This window comes from Conger conger, chromosome 3 (assembly GCF_963514075.1).
Source record: "Conger conger chromosome 3, fConCon1.1, whole genome shotgun sequence".
In the NCBI taxonomy this organism is placed as follows: Eukaryota; Metazoa; Chordata; class Actinopteri; order Anguilliformes; family Congridae; genus Conger; species Conger conger.
In genome coordinates, this window is record NC_083762.1 from 19130338 (window position 1) to 19147757 (window position 17420).

General features: G+C 44.5%; 1 protein-coding gene across 1 annotated transcript; it reads left to right on the plus strand.

Moving 5' to 3' along the window:
* The first annotated feature begins 1050 nt into the window (after positions 1–1050).
* Positions 1051–16685, plus strand: dvl2 (dishevelled segment polarity protein 2). The gene is made up of 15 exons (XM_061235714.1): positions 1051–1527; positions 5144–5213; positions 7159–7304; positions 7863–7972; positions 8822–8951; positions 9201–9291; positions 10273–10342; positions 10709–10848; positions 11614–11690; positions 12042–12109; positions 12425–12559; positions 12859–12990; positions 13285–13461; positions 13784–14002; positions 14670–16685. The coding sequence occupies exons 1-15, from the start codon at positions 1367–1369 to the stop codon at positions 15197–15199; spliced, it is 2256 nt and encodes a 751-aa protein (XP_061091698.1). The 5' UTR covers positions 1051–1366; the 3' UTR covers positions 15200–16685.
* The last annotated feature ends 735 nt before the right edge of the window (positions 16686–17420 follow it).

Below are 17420 nucleotides of genomic sequence, written 5' to 3' on the forward strand. Positions count from 1 at the left end.
ATGTTCAGGAAAAACTGACAATGTGTTCCCCCATGAGGGTAGTTAGACTAATGAAGTTCATCTTTATGCTGGCCTTGACTCTCCCTCCCTCAACTCAGTGCAAATGGCTGTGTCGTCAATGCTTCTTGTTTCAGCACTACTGTCGGTAACTGTAATGAAGTAAAACCACCAAGTGAAATGAGCTGAAATTGTAACAGAGAATTTGAATTAAAAATCATGGACTGCATTTAGATAGTGCTTTACAATTAATGCCTCTCATTCACCCATTCACACACACACACACACCAATGGAGATGCAGACCAGCTTGTGGGGGTTAGGTGTCATACTCAGGGACACTTCGACACCGGGGGATCGACCCAGCAACCTTCCGGCTGCCAGACGACCACTCTTACCTCCTGAGCTAATGTCGCCCCCTAATAATAATACAAATGTGCTTTATGTTAACTCTGGTAGAATTGTGTTGTGTTAAACATAAGTATTTGTTGAATAACACGAGAAAGAAATATAACACCTGCATACTGTCTTGTGTCTTTTTATTTAAAGTGCAATCAATATCTCACAAAATAAAAGAACACGACACCTTAAACAAAAGAATGCTATGGGGATTATATTTCTTCCTGATATTGTATTAATTCTACCTGACTTTTGTTCCATACAAGGATGAGCATATTTGATATTTGAAGACATATCCTGCATTGCACCATTATAGAAATTAGGCTGAGATTTGGTTTCAAAACTGGCCACAATTCACTTGAATTCCCAGTAACAAGACCATTGTCAAAATACAAGCAGAACTGTACATCGAGCTACATACAGCTGTTTACATCATGGTAAGTACGTGCCAATATATACGATTAAACTGTGCCACAACATCACAGATCCAGACATTGTATTTTTCAAGTAGGCAGTCAGTATCCCGAAGATTTTTTTTCCCCACATATCTTTCGTGAAAATTTCACATCGGTAAGGGGGGGAAGGGGGTACGCTGTCGGAGGACGCAAGGGGCGCCTTCCTGACGTCATACGCCGCGTTGGCTTGCTGTAGAGAAAGTTTTGTTACCCCCTCCTCTTTTCTTAACTTTGTTGTTGTAGGGGGAAAAGTTGTACTTAATTGTGCGAATGTATGCGTGCGAGTAGTTTCTCCCCTCCAAACAGGGAGAAGAAGCAAAACATTTTAGTTGTGACAGTGAGAAGATCAACGGACTCTTAAGTGTAGAATCGTTTTTTAAAACGAACATTGTCTGATTTGAACATACCACAGCTAGCAACACGGCTCGATCGCGTCCACCCCCACCTCCACTCCAGGGTAGCCAGCCACCCCTCTTCTATAGTTTGTTTGGTGGGACAGAAAAAAGGAGCTGGCGAAATGGCGGAAACCAAAATAATATACCACATCGACGAGGAGGAGACGCCGTACTTGGTCAAGATTCCTATTCCCGCTGAAAAAATTACACTACTGGACTTCAAACAGGTTTTGAACAAGCCAAATTATAAATTCTTCTTCAAATCCATGGATCAGGATTTCGGGTGAGTGAGTGACGGCGATTGTGCGAGTCTATGATTCCGTGCGGCTGGCTTCTCTTGCAAATGATGGTGATGAAAACCCAGCAAGCCAGCTAGCTGTGCGACTCAACTTTAATTGTCAGGGTAGCCTGTAAACAGTTAATTTAAGAACGGCAAACAACAATGCAATAGCATAATTTTCCGAATAATTAGCCTATCGATCATTGTTTATCTAGTTACATGCACGTTTTATTACACCCTTTTGATGATAATACCATTCGGTTCTCAAATCATTATTGAATCCAAGAACATCCACGTTCCTGTTATTTGCGGTGTACTTCAGTTGGACTATGTTACTAACTAAAACTACTTGTGTTACTTATGTTACTAAAGCTAGTAACGATGAGAAGGGCCGGAGTGTGATCAGTTTGTTGTAAATATTCTGCATTCACCATGATGTAAATGATAATAAATTGTCTGAATGACACATACGGTTAATTCTATAACTCAGTTTGACCAAAGTTTTTGGGAGCTATTGGGAGTATTTTAATTCAACATATGCTGCACAATTTAACGAAGGGTAGGGCCTAGTCACTTGTAATCGTTTGAGTTTTATTTGTTGGTCATCGAACCGGCTTTCGTATAAAAGCGTCTTTCATATAAAAAATAAAAAATAAATGCTGAAATGACGAACTATAGACTTTACCCCTCTTCTCAGCAACTCATCCTCTCCAACACCTATTCCATCCTTCCCCTTTTGTGAGATCCTCTCTCTTTTTTTTTCTTTTCTTCCTTGGCTTTGGGATGGGTGCCAGAATTTCTTCTCGGCACTTCGTAATCAGCTACCCATACATCGCCTCTTTCTTTTTCCCAATTCCAAAGTCCTTTCTTCAGAGAATACCTTGTTGTACTGTAATTAAGCTTTCTTTGGTAAACTAGTTGCCAGATTAGCAATTTACAAGTTTGACAGCCACTGAATGACTGTAAAGTCCGCATACAGAACGCAAACCCTTACATAAATGAGTGCATTTCAACTGTGGATGTAAGGATTGTAATTATTGCAGTAATACTGCACTATTATCCAATATTTTGGACACGCCTCTTTTTTTGCTGCTCTACAAAGTTAGTCCCATACATGCCACTACAGAATGTTATGGTATATTTTCATCCTCTGGGTTTTGCCCAATGGAGTTTAGTTTGCCTGCTTGTATCCATGTAGCTCAAGTAGTATATCCTAACAATATTTGTTACTGCCAGATTTTGAAGTACCCCCTGCAAAACACTGTCATACTTCTGCTATGTAGTTTTTTTCCATATTGTCCCCAGATTTCTTAGAGATCACTCTGACTGGAGCCCATGCATTTTATCTCTCTCAATTCTGGAATTTGCTAACAGAAAACTGATGGACTATGAAGAAAACTATGATCATACTCAAAGGTGTTTTATTAACCAGAATTATTACTATTTGGCCCAAACAGTTTGGTGCAAACAAAACAACATGTCATTAGAAACTAAAATGTTTTTATAATCAGCCGATATCCATCACTAAAGTATGCAAACGGCAGGGAGGGGGTGTAATTGAAACTGCATAAAACTGTGAAAGTGCTGAATAAGAGTGCTGAATAAAATGCCCTTTTCTACTTTTGAGACCATTTTCTCTGGTTCTGCTAGAGGGTGAGTGTTTTGATTTCCTCTACTTGGAGCCAGCTGTCAGACTGACTGTGTGTGGTGGGGTGGGAGGTGGGGGGTTGAGGTTGGAGAGAGGCCATTTGCTGTCTGGGGCAGAGTCAACAGGAAGGCGATGGGGGTGGGGGTAGGTGGAGGGGGGTTCACTGAAGAAGTGCATGTGAGATAGGTAGAGATATGATGTAGAGATATATCGGCATTGTGTTACTGGGTCTGGGTGCGTGTGTTTGAGATTGTGGGTGTAGCAGCAGTCATCCGTTATCCATGTAGCTGTGTTTGGGCTATAGGGGGTAGAATGTGCTTTCAGGATGGGGAATTTGGGAGTGAGTTAAGGCTAGGTGGCAGAGAGTTTGTGTGGGGGCTGGTCAGAGGTATTTAAGAGGATGTGTGAAATGGTTTGTGAGTATGGCGTGTTTGTTTGAAAGCAGAAATTAAGTGTAGTGCTGTAGAATTGCTCAGCCAGGGGTATAATGGTGTGTTACTCTGGATTGGCACATCATGCATTTGAAGGATGGAGCTCTTTCTCTCTCACACACACACACACGCACACACACACAACCCACAATTGGCTTTGTACATGCTAAACATAACACCATAAAAATACCGTAACCCAAATTCACAAGTTGGGAATCAATGCTGCTGAATGCCAGTTTAGAGTTTTTGAATGTAATCCTGAATTTCAGCAACTCTATTGTCGACTATTTTCAGTGCAGGCTTTATTGAAAAGTTTCAGTCTTACACCATATTACGATTGAGTCATATCAGCTGATAATGCAAAGCATTGAAGAGTGTAGTGTCTGTAAACAGTGGTCTCGGAGTGTCAAAACCTGATTGAAAATATGGCATTACCTTGGAAAACATTATTTTCTCTGCAATGGAAATGTGCATGTTCTTCCCGCGTCTACAAGTTATAATGAGTATGGAAGTCAAGGCGTGTGTTGTCTACAGCATTTAATTGAGGCCAGAGTTTGTCCTGATTTCCAACGCTTGTAGCAGCTGGATATACAAATAAACTCCCCAGACTATCACAGGACCCTCAACAGGACTCTCAGGGATTTGAACACGACAGACAATCAAGAAGAATAATGGCTTGCATTTACAGTATATAGCACTTTTCTCAAACTTGAAGTACTTTACAGTGATGAGGGGGTTACTCTCCTCCCCCACCACCAGTGTTGCACGCGGCAGCCATTTTGCAGCAGAACACTCGCCACACATCGCGGCAGTGGAGTGGGTGACAATTACTTTAGCCAATTACACTGTTGGATTATTAGGTGGCAGGTTGAGAGAGCCAGGTTAGGAATTTTGCCAGGACACTGAGGAATCCCCTAGTTTATATACTGGGTTTCAAGATGCCTCCTATCAAATGAGACTCTCAAAATGTTGCACAGCATTTTTAAAATATGTTCTCTTGAAGGCAACATGATTTCTTTCCTGCAACAGCTGCTTCTCTGCAGTCCTTTGTAAGTGCTCTGTTGGCACATGCATACTGTACCTTTATAATCTTATGTACCTTCATGTATCAAAATAATGTTGAGCATCAAAGGGCACACATTGTATCGTGCTACGTGAAGGTGCATTGGGAAACAATGGGTCATCAAATTGATGTTGCATGAGTTTATGAAGCATTTATAATGGCATACATTTCTTGTGTGCACATCCGTCCTTCTCACATAATCTGCCCCCAAGGCACCATGACTGTTAACAAGAGTAGGCCACTTATGAGCTTTAGCTGTGTTTACACACTTCAATCAATGCAGGTTCCCGAAACCACTGGGATATTTATACTGCCTACTCCATAGCCCTGTATGGAATGTTGCTTTGTTTAGACAGAAGTTAATTTCCTGTTTATATTGTTTGAGGTTGAAAAGGTGTGTGAAGGAGTCCGGCCCTGCAGGATGGCAGGTGAGTTCCAGTGTGTTTCATGATCAATTGTGAATGTGTTTCCCCACAGTGTGGTGAAGGAGGAGATTTCAGATGACAGTGCCAAGCTGCCCTGCTTCAATGGAAGAGTGGTATCATGGGTAAGAATTTTGGAACCGCATTTTGGAATTTGGAGGAACATTACAACATTAAACAAATACTTTCCAGGAACCAAACTTGTAACTAATGTTACTCAGATTTAAATGACCAGTTGAGAAATAAACCAATTTAGTAGTGTTAAAGATGGATAAAGAAGGGGTTTCTGATGTTGCTTTGAATTATGTTTAAGAATGGGAAGAACTGGGACAATCTACTCAACCTCAAATCTGTAAGATGAATGTCACATGAGTACTTACCATTTGCAAAGAGTACAGTGCCATTTCCCATAATTCTATACAGATTCTATAAAGATTCTAACCCATAGCACTATACACCACAATGTTTTTCATAAACTACTTTTGAAGTGTTTTGATTGCTCATTGCCACAGTGTCCATCTTGTTGTTGCAGGGGCCATGCTTATATTAGAACATTTGAGTTTAGTCCAGCTTAGGAACAGTGACTGTAGAGCTACAGAAATTGGAATAGAAGTGCCTGTGTTTGGAGGCATACTGTTTTGGAAATAATTTGATTGTTTTTTTGTGGAATGCAATAGAATCGCCAATCCTTTGAGCGGCATGTGCTTGGATAACGCCTCCATTGACCTTACTGCTCTGAGAAAGTGCAGAGTAATTAGTTGAGAGAACAAATTAGATAATTGCAAGGGAACAGGAGATAAAGCAGAATACTGAATAGTGCTTTTTGATACTCTACACTGAGAATTGTGGATTTGTATCCTCGATTGCCCTCAGCATGAGATTTTGTGGACTTGTGTGGAAGCAGAGCCAACCTCACCAGAGGCTTTTGAATTCTAACTCACTCTTCTCAGCTAGGTAGCACTTTACATTTGATCTTCTGCACATATCCCTAATTAAAAACACGCAAAATGTGTGCAGTTAAAACTTGTGGTTGTTGATGCCATTGATAATCTATCCATTGAATATATACTATTTAGTTTACATTGTTCTGTGGATAATAAATCATGTGATATGATTGTACTGCATGCAAATGAGACTTGTCTACTAGATTCGAATTTGAAAAGCTGGATGTGCTGTATTGCATGCATAAAGCGTGATGTGATGACATTCTTTTTGTTTTCTGGTTTTTGGTGATCAATATTTTTTAGACAAGTTAGAAATATGTAAATCAATGAAACTGCACTCAATGAAGTAATCCTTTATTCTGTACCTAAACGGCACATCAGACTGCAATCACAAAATTGTAATACTGTATGTTAACATGCTCCAAATTAGTTGCAGAATGTGTAAGATGGAAAATAGTTTCTCTGTGAGCGCATATGAAGAAGTGGGTGAAAGACAGGGAAGGGAAAAAAGAGGCTGGGCTAAGGGAAAGTAAAGGGAATGACATTGGATATTACTGCAGAGAGGCGCCCAGGGAAGATACACAATCGCTGCTCGGGCAATTGAGTAAAAAAAAAAAAAAAAAAAAGAAAAGAAAAAAAGAGGAAGGTGCAGTGTTTGTTTTGTTTCCTTAATCCTCGTCTCCTGGCTTTTCACTCAAGTTTGACTGGGAGGTTTTCTTGAGCTGAATTGATTGGTTGTGAACTTGGGACTCCTTTTTTTCAAATTCTTGCAGAAGCCTCTGGTGTATTTAAGATCTTCTACTCATTCAAGGCAACCATTCCAGCGACCAGGTGTCTGGACCTAAAAGCAAATGGACCCTGAGACTCATTAAGAGAGTCTAATTGTTACAGAAAAACGATCATGTTTCCTTTCACTGGGAGCGGTTATTTGTCATGAGCAGGCCTCCTCCTGCAGCACAATGCTGAGACAGTCGAGACGTCTCTGCTTCAGTCTTGTCCCACTCTGGGGATTCACTCGAAGCCAAGTGCCTCTGTGTCTCGTAAACGTTAGACACCATGCAGTGAGTGACCGCCTCCGCTCTTTCCTTCTCCCTGCCATTTTCTTTCTTCCCCTCTCTCTGCCCAGCTGGTATCATCAGACAGCCCCACCACGGAGCCCACGGCCCCTCCAGTGGAGGTGCCGCCTCAGCCTTCGCCCCCTCCTCCACCCCTGCCCCCTCCCCCTGCCGAGAGGACCGGAGGCATCGGGGACTCCAGGCCCCCTTCCTTTCAGTAAGCACCGCCCCTCCTCATGTCCTTCACACGAGTCTGGATTTCTGAAGCTGCGTGGTGTAGCTTGCTCTCGTTATTCTTTTAGACCGAATTTACAGCGTATAACTGTGCCCCTGCTCGCATATCGTCTATCACACTCAAGTGTCACGTTTCCATTGGGGACCTGTGCTTATGTGACGTTCGCCCTGTCAGAAGTACAGTAGCTCGGGTGTCAGTGAATTGTGCTGTGTGACACTGTACTTTTTGGCTGAGGTCGAGGACCTAACATATTCAAGCTTTCTGCTCAGTTGTGTGTTCTTCATTTTGGCATCGAATGGTTAAAGATCATGGGTACCTCAGATGAATGTGAAATAACAGAGAAACTGAACTCAACCGGAATGCATCCCCCAGATGACTGAGGCCGGTTTAAGGTTTGTTTCTTTATGGGCTCCTGAGGGCTTGAGGAATTGTAACTGGCGGAGAAAGCCCTGGCTTGTGTATGGGATCCATAGGCAGTGTAATGGACATTTTAAAGCCCCCCTATTTCTCCCTGTCCCTGTACCCCCCTTCCTCAATCAGCCCAAACGCGGCTGGCAGCGTGGAGACCCTGGATGACCGTACGGAGACAGAGTCGGTGGTTTCCTTTAGGAGGGAGAGGCCACGCCACAGGGACACCCTGGAGCAGCACGGTGAGGAGAACAGGAGTGCTAACGGCTAATGATGACCCACACTGCAGTTAGGCTAGGAGTGTCTGATCTTAACCGTAAAGGGCCGATATGGGTGCAGGTTTAAATAATTTAATTCAAATTATTTTTGGCGTGACACGTAGACACCCTATTCTACTTCTCAAGGTCAATGATTGAAGACCATGATTAGCTGAATGAAAGGTGCATCCCATTACTTTTCACTCCCTACCCCTCCTTTACTTCTCTACTACCCAAGAGGTATGTGGAGCAAACGAGGGGATGGGAACGTACTGAAATAATGGTATCTGCCTTGCTTATTTAGTCATGTTGGTTTAATGTACAAACAAACAAACAAACAAACCTGCTTTCCCATCTTAATTTTCCATATCGGTCTGTAGTTATAGCCACAAAAATAAAACATTTTGTTATTTGGTGTAATCAATCTAGCCATTGGGTAGGACGCTATGCCTGATGTAACACAGTTATGACTAAATATCTTGCATAATTGGCAGAATTCAAGTTCTCTCCCATCTCTGCTGTCTTAAGTTTTGATAGTGCCAGATTTTGTGGGATGGGCTTTTAAACTATGTGGGCATGAGCATGATGAAGTCACCCAGTAATGTGAACGGACTTCCACTGTAGCATACATCAGTGTGCACTTTGACAGGGAATGGAGGAGGACTGAGCTTGAAGCCGTTTCGCGCAATAGTCAGAAGGTATTTTCAAAGTAACAGGACCTTTGATTTCCAGTGATATTGACAGGTCAGGGCATCAGTTGCATTCAAAATATTTAGCTTTTCCCATTGCTTCTCCAACACTCTTCCCTCTCTCTCCACCTTCTCTTCCACCCAGGGCCCAGGATGAACGGACAGAGCCGATTGGAGCGTCACCTGGCAGGATATGAGAGTGCCACCACGGTCATGAGCAGTGAGTTGGACACCACCAGCTTCTGTGACTCGGATGAGGATGACACCATGAGCCAGTGAGTGGCAGAGAGCTGGTTTTTTATTTTTATATTTATTTTATTTTATTTTTTTCTCCATTCACCATAGTGGATACATTTAAAATGGCAATACTGGAATGGACTTTGGGCATTTGAATGTTGGGCACATACGACCATGATTCTCTCTGCAGATCTCGTAACGATATCAGAGCCACAGATGTTCCTCACTGTCCATAAGATTAGCATAGATATTACAATGAATATTAATGTGTGATTTTGTCTCCTTAGTTTTAGCAGTTCCACAGAGCAGAGCACGGCCTCCCGCCTGCTGAAACGCCACCGCAGACGCAGGAAACAGCGCCCTCCCAGGCTCGAGCGGGTACTGCACTCATTCAGGGGCCAGGGTAGCAGTCTGAAGTCTAGAATGCAGTGAAAGTTTGACAATAGTTATAGAGTTTATTCGGTATACCCGTGACACAATGGGAGTTATCTTATGTGGAATTATTGTTGTCTGTTTTGAAATACTGTCGCCCCATCAGGATCAAGACATAATTAGGCTTTTCCCAAATACTCACACGTCACCCCCCTGCTTACTTCCCTCCACTGGCTGCCTGTCATGGCTCGCATCAAATTCAAAACATTGGTGCTAGCCTTCCAAGCAGTTAAGGGGTCTTCCCCAGCTTACCTACAAAAAATCATCAGACCCTACACCCCTGCCAGACCTCTTCGTTCAGCCTCCACAGGCCGTTTGGCACCTCCCCCTCTCCGAACCTCCACCTCACGCTCACGACTACTGTCTGTTCTGGCTCCACGGTGTTTTGGTATTTTTAGTTGGCTAGGTAAGCAGTATTTGGATAGTTAAGTTTAGTCACTTTTGCGTTGTTGTTTGTTTGTTTATTTGTTGATTAAAAAATAAATAAATAATAATAAATAAAAAAAAGGCCCTGGTCCTTATCTTTGTTGTATGGGTAGCAATTGAAATTGTACTTCCCTCTAGGGTCCCCTGGTTATGGGTATGCACTTTGTTGCACGTCGCTCTGGATAAGAGCGTCTGCCAAATGCCAATAATGTAATGTAATGTAATATGTCTAATTAAGCTTAAATCACTTGTGTTTTGGGCTGTTGCTTGTGTATATGCTAGGGACTTTCTTTTGGGTTGTGATTGTCATTGCACATTGCAAATGTTTTGTGTCTGAGAGTAGAACATTTGGGAAGGTACACGGAAGGTTAATGTCATAGTATCATAAGTGTGTTGGGTTTTGTAGGTTTAAGTGACTGCTATGGGTATAGACAAGGTAATGGGGTGCATGTTGAGTTGGTTATGGTGTTTGTGACTGAATTGCTGTTCCGTGCGTTACAGGCATCGTCCTTCAGCAGTGTGACGGACTCCACCATGTCCCTCAACATCATCACTGTCACACTGAACATGGGTGGGTGTACTCCACTCCTGTCTCCGTGTCCCTCAACCACTCTCACCAGCCCACACTAGAACCCTTCTCCTTTACTTTCCCCTCCTGGCCCTCTACTCGGAACTGTACTGTCCTCTCAGGTCTACTTTTGCACTTGTTCTTGTGATTGATTTGCACTTTGTTGTACGTCGCTCTGGATAAGAGCGTCTGCTAAATGCCATGTAATGTAATGTAATGTAATACTGTCATTTAGGTACCCCCTCCCTCTCTCCTGCGGCTTTTTATCCCACTCAATATCTGTTCCTTCCTCTTTCTCTCTCTGTCCACACACCCCTCTGTCCTCAATCTCTCTCTAAACTGTCTTCTTCTGTCTCCTTGTCCTGGCAGAGAAGTACAACTTCCTGGGCATCAGCATCGTGGGTCAGAGCAACGAGAGAGGGGACGGGGGTATCTACATTGGCTCCATAATGAAGGGCGGAGCCGTGGCTGCTGACGGGCGGATTGAACCTGGGGACATGCTGCTGCAGGTGAGTGAGTGAGTGAGTGAGTGAGTGAGTGAGTGAGTGAGTGAGTGAGTGAGTGAGTGAGTGAGTGAGTGAGTGAGTGAGTGAGTGAGTGAGTGAGTGAGTGAGTGAGTGAGTGAGTGAGTGAGTGAGTGAGTGAGTGAGTGAGTGAGTGAGTGAGTGAGTGAGTGAGTGAGTGAGTGAGTGAGTGAGTGAGTGAGTGAGTGAGTGAGTGAGTGAGTGAGTGAGTGAGTGAGTGAGTGAGTGAGTGAAACCAGTTTGTGGACTCATTAATTCATTATTTATGTCTGCCTTTATCAAAGTGAAGGTACATGCACAACTGTTCAGTATTTTTCGAGTGCCTGGAGAGAGACTAGAGTATATTGAACAGTTATGGTTCCAAATTTCCTATTCACACTTGATTGACTGTACTCATTTCCAAGACAGACCACGCTTTAATAACTGGACTCTGTGGGCCCAGATCCATGTGAACTTGCCAAAATGAAATATCAAATAAAGAACAACCTAACTCATAAAATGTTCCACCCTCATTGCCAGCTAAACTTACATGGTAATGGAAAAAACAACCAAGTCATATAAAAAAAGACTGTTCAAGAGTACTAGCTTTGCCTGTTTTGTATCACCTTCCAAATTAGCAAGTAGATATTTGCAAGAAGCACAGGTTATGTATTCACTTCAGAACTGACTTGATCTTCGTTGTACGTTGCTCCGGATAAGAGCGTCTGCTAAATGCTTTATAATGTAATGTAATCTTTATGTCTCTGCAAGGTCAACGATATCAACTTTGAGAACATGAGCAATGATGATGCAGTCAGGGTGCTGAGGGAGATTGTACATAAACCAGGGTAAGTGAGCGACTGTCCGTCTGAAAGGCATGTCTGTCATACTGCAAATTACTTATTGCTGCTTGCATAATCTACTTCATCTGCTGAATTTCAAGTAAATCAATTCTTCTTTTTTTTTTAAGTTAAGTTTGTGCATCTCACTCTCTCTCCCCCTCTCTACTCTTTCTCTCTCCCTCCCTCTCTACTCTTTCTCTCTCTCTCCCTCCCTCTCTACTCTTTCTCTCTCTCTCCCTCCCTCTCTACTCTTTCTCTCTCTATCCCTCCCTCTCTACTCTTTCTCTCTCTCTCCCTCCCTCTCTACTCTTTCTCTCTCTCTCTCTCTCTCTCTCTCTCTCTCTCTCATACACACAGACCCATCATTCTCACAGTGGCTAAGTGCTGGGACCCTTCACCCCAGGGCTACTTCACCCTTCCACGCAGTGAGTCTCTCGCTCGTCCTGTTAGTTTTTTTTTTTCCCCGTGCATCTTTAACACAGCTCCTAATGGGTGGCATTACACACAAAACCTGTAATTGACGTGAGCGAAAATCAGACCATGTAGCCATGTTTAATTGGTTAACTAATGTGTTTAGCTGCAAACTGGGATCAGGGATCATGCCACAGTAATGTAACACTTGTCAGTATTCAAATTAAAATTGGTGTATTTTGATGGTAATCTTTTTCTTTGCACTGTCGACATTCTGTATTACTTTATTTAATGACGTGTCCTTGTCCCTCACTTTATTCTCCTCTCAGATGAGCCCATCCGGCCCATTGACCCAGCGGCCTGGGTCAGCCACTCAGTGGCGCTCACCGGGGCTTACCCCCCTTACCCTGGCAGCTCCTCCCTCAGCACCGTGACCTCCAGCTCCTCCGTCACCGAAACAGAGCGTGGGTGCCCACCGCCCCTCAGCCCCTCTCTTCCTCTCTCTCTCTCTCAATAACCTATTTCACTTCACGTCTCCCTGCGCTCTCTCTCTCTCTCTCTCTCTCTCTCTCCCCCTCTGTCTGCATCTTTACTGCTTTCGTGTCTCCCCCAGGAACATCGGTGTGAGCCTTTGTGTCCTTTTCCTGTATTGGTCTGCCTGTGTTTCTAAATGCATCTGCCATTCACACAGCCTCCAGCCTCTTACGTGTAATATAATGATCTAATATCCTATAATAACCTGACTGTTTCTCACTCTCTCTAGGCTTCGATGACTTCAACCTCTCGCTGCACTCCGACATGGCCTCTGTGGCCAAAGCCATGGCCTCCCCAGAGTCCGGCCTGGAGGTCAGAGACAGGATGTGGCTGAAGATCACCATCCCCAACGCATTCCTGGGTGAGAGAGCAGGGGACAGGGGAGGACCTTCTTACCTGAGAGACCGGTCAGGGGGATGGGAAGGGATTCGTGGATCAGGGGGGAGGGAGGGAGTGAGGGCGATGTGTAGTGTGTGAGGCAGGTGGGAAGGACTGTCAGAACAGGAGTGGGAGAAGAGTGTGACTGACTGGAATCCATCTCCCCCCCACCCTCTTGTGCATGCGTGCGTGCGTGCGTGTATGTGCGTGTGTGTGTGCGTGTGTGCGTGTGTGCGTGTGTGCGTGCGTGCGTGCGTGCGTGTGTGTGCATGTGTAGGCTCGGACGTGGTCGAGTGGCTGTACCACCACATTGAGGGCTTCCAGGACCGGCGAGAGGCTCGCAAATACGCAAGCAACCTGCTAAAGGCTGGCTTCATCCGCCACACCGTCAACAAGATCACCTTCTCTGAGCAGTGCTACTACATTTTTGGCGACTTCAGCGACTGCGAGAACTGTGAGTCTCCAGGCTTCTCTTTCACTGCAGTCTGAGGTCACTGATTGTGTTATGTGGTGAAATTATGACTGTCTGTTCTGATTCATAATTCATTAAGTTCTGACTGCCTTGCTGACGTCGAGCTATATTTACCTCTGAAGCTGTGACTCATCGCTTTTGAAGCGTGTGTTCCCACAGGGAATGTACGGCACAAGCATGAGTCACACACACGCAGTGCTGAAGTGCTCAGCTTATAACAGAATCAACAGTATGCTCTTGTGTAAAGGTTACAAGGGAATTACTGCTGTAGCTGAGGTTTCTTCCTCTCCACTCTGTCTCACAGACATGGCCAACCTCTCCTTGAACGACAACGACGGGTCCAGTGGGGCGTCCGACCAGGACACTCTAGCCCCCCTGCCCCTCCCTGGAGCGACTCCATGGCCCCTGCTGCACTCCTTCCCCTACCAGTACCCCCACCCGTACTCCAGCCAGCCGCCCCCCTACCACGAGCTCTCCAGCTACAGCTACGCCCCTGGGAGCACAGGCAGTCAACACAGTGAAGGTGAGACCGGGGGGGAGGGGCTACAGGCCAGGGTGGACTGTTTATTGGACGAGAGGGGAAAGGTGAACGAGAGGGGGAGCCAGACAGGGTTGGAACTGGGTCTGTATTTTCAGCTAAATTATAATTTCAGAGAATTCCCCCTCCCCCCCACTTCAAAACTACCAAGTTACCAAAATGCACCAAATGCCTTTAAGCGTGGCCAAATGTTGCTTACTATCACTTTTTTGTCATTGATTGGTACACCCCAATACATTACATAAAAATGTGTGTCCCCCATTTTCTCTCCAGTTTGGAATGCCCAATCATGGTTGCGATGCAGGGATCATTGTTGATTTGGGAGAGTGCAGATATGCATGTGCTCTCCTGAAGCATGTCAGCTACAACTTCACCACTTGGGCTTAGATATGAGTTATAGGAAGGTACTTCATGTATAGCTTAAAATGCAGTCTTTTACATTACAGTACATATAGTTATTTAAGTGACGCTTTTATCCAAAGGCACTTTATCCAAAGAAACCCTCCTGGCGTTGTGCGTTGAGGGCTGTTGCTGGCCCCAGTTAGTGCCAGTATGGTCTCCGTTCAGTGCCGGACTGTGGGGTCCAGGTGCCCTAACAGAAGGAGCCCTGTGCGTTCCAGGTTGACGTTTGGCATTGCCGTGTTTCTCTCAGGGAGCCGGAGCAGTGGATCGACCCGCAGCGAGGGGGAGCGGCGGCGAACGGGGAAAGGAGGAGGAGCTAGCAGCGCGGGAGGAGGCGCCCGAGAGGAGAAGTCCCCCGGGGGAGGCGGGGCAGACTCTCGCTCGGGCAGCGGCAGCGAATCGGAGTACTCGACCCGGAGCAGCCTGAGGCGGGACCACGGCTCGGCCACGCCCAGCGAGCACAGTCACATCAGCCAGCGCTCGCACCACCGCGCCCCACCCCCGCACCTCCCCTACCCCCCTGGCATCCCTCTCCCCTACAACCCCATGATGGTCATGATGGTGCCCCAGCACCCCCACCCTGCCTTGGGCCCCCCTCACCCCCAACACCCCGTCGGCCCCGCCCTCCCCTCCCTGCCCCCTTCCAGCACCCCGGGGGGGCCCCCCGGAGCTCCGCCCACTCGTGACCTGGGCTCCGTACCGCCTGAGCTCACCGCCTCACGGCAGTCCTTCCACCTTGCCATGGGCAACCCCAGTGAGTTCTTTGTAGATGTCATGTAGTGAAAGGGCTTGATACTGGAGTGTGTGGGTCTGCGTGTGAGGGATGGGCCGTCCCAGAACCAAGGGCATTGGGTACCTGAGAGCTCCACACCACGTCTGGCCAATGAGGGCTCGGCTTTTAAAGGTACCCAAAAAAAACAGCCACTGTCAAGCATCAGAGGTTTTCTCTGTTTATACTTTGATGAAATGCAGGGTTTTTTTTTTAGTTCCCTTCAAATGATCTGTATATTCTGTGTATCCACTAAGCCACAGGAGGTTTTTCAGATTCCAGTTGAATTATTCATGAGTCTTTCTTTTAAAGATGTGAGGTCTGAGCCAAGTAATGCCCCTCGTCTGTGATTGAAATTGAGGGCTCGGAGGACGTGGTGGCACTGCGGCCGTAGGAATGAGCTACCTGTGGCTCAGTGCTCTGGGTGGGGACAGAGATGGTAGTGAGTGGGTAATGTTGGGCCTGGTAGGTGAAGCAGGAAAACAAAGTCATGCTATTCGTTAGGCGTCTCCCCCCCCTGCTTTCTAATAAATTCCCATGTCTTCAAAAACCTACCCCGTCAACTATTCTTCTACAATTTCCAAAGCAAGTACTTCGCACAGTTGGTGCTTTGGGTCCATTTAGGGTCTCAATATTTCCAAGAAACTGTTGTGTGCTTAATGTGATGTCAACTTCTCCAATGTTTTCATTTCATCTTGAAACTTGTTAGTGAGTCTTAATGACATCCATACAGTCTGTACAGAGGTAAAAGTAGTTACTAAATGATTTGGGTACTGAACAGTAGTTGTCTGTCGATAGATGCAGCTGTAGTAGCAACCTTGTCCTCAAGGGGGAACGCAGTGTCATATTCAGTACAGCAGAGGGGGCTAATTGCTCCTTTTCAGTAAAGCATGACCTGAACAATATTTATCAGTCTGTTATAAACATTTGGCGCCCTGTTATCAAATTGGGACACTGTGTAGTTCCAATCAGAAATGAATCATGAGAAGCAATCGTCTTGCTTCACACAGCTAATGTTTTCTATTTTAAAACTGTAAATATTCCATTCTCCAATATAAAGGTAATGGTACATTGTAGTACATTTTGATGTGAAATGAGCACAAACATTGATAAGCACGCACATTCCTCCCTGTTGATGGTAATGGTCAACATTTGCACCCAGGAGATGAGCTGTGTACTACAGGGAAGAACACTAAATGACTGTGTGGTACGGAAAATGGTACTGAGGGGCCATACCAAAAATGGTTCTGCAGGATGTAAAGAGAAGTTGGAATAATATGAGGTGTTACTTTTCAATAGACATTCAATGGCTGTGAGCCCCACTATCATTTTTTTTTTTTAAAGATACAAGACCCACATGTTTTATTTTAATGTGTATTATATGTAACCAAACCGTATAGGTGCTAAATGAAGAGTCAAACTATGTGAATGTTTTCCCCATTTTTGTCACTTGCCTTTTTCAGCATTTATATACTAAATAAATGTTTATTAGGTACATTTCAACTACTTGTGTTTTTATTACATTCTTGGCCTTGAAATTAATTGCACTGTTTGATTGGTACATGCTATTGGTTTGGGACAATAAACGGACCTTTATTGTGTCCAACATCTATTGACTGAGCTGCAAACGGGGAAAGGGGAAATTGGTTTAATTTGATATGTCTCCCAAATATGTTTTTGTTGCTATGTAAGAAATGCACATTTAGCATTGATCTTTATTTTTTTACTTCCATCTAATTTGATGGCTCTGTCTTTTTGTGCACATCATTGTCGAGACAATGAAAACCTATTCGTTTTAAAATGAAAGCCAGTCTATACTGGTACATTGGTCCTTATCTTTGTTGTGCAGGTAGCATTTGAAATTGTACATTAATGGCATCTGCCAAATGCCATTAATGTAATATAAATAATTTTATGTAAAGAATCCGCTTTTGATGGTTGATATTGTGGGTTTCCCCACAAATAAATAGGTTAATCGGGACTATTACACTGCAACCGAGCGTTGAGTCCCATAACAATAACAGTATTACATGATTAAATCATGTAAATTGTTTGATATATTCGTATGTTTTAGAGTGGCCTTCCAGCAACAATCGTTCTTTGCGATTTTTTTTTGCCCGATGAAAATAATATTTTTACAGATTCGGGGCTTATCAACAGATCGGATCATAGACTGCAGATTGGTGAACCTGTGTTTCTTCACGTCCTTAAAAGAACCATAACACGGTACAA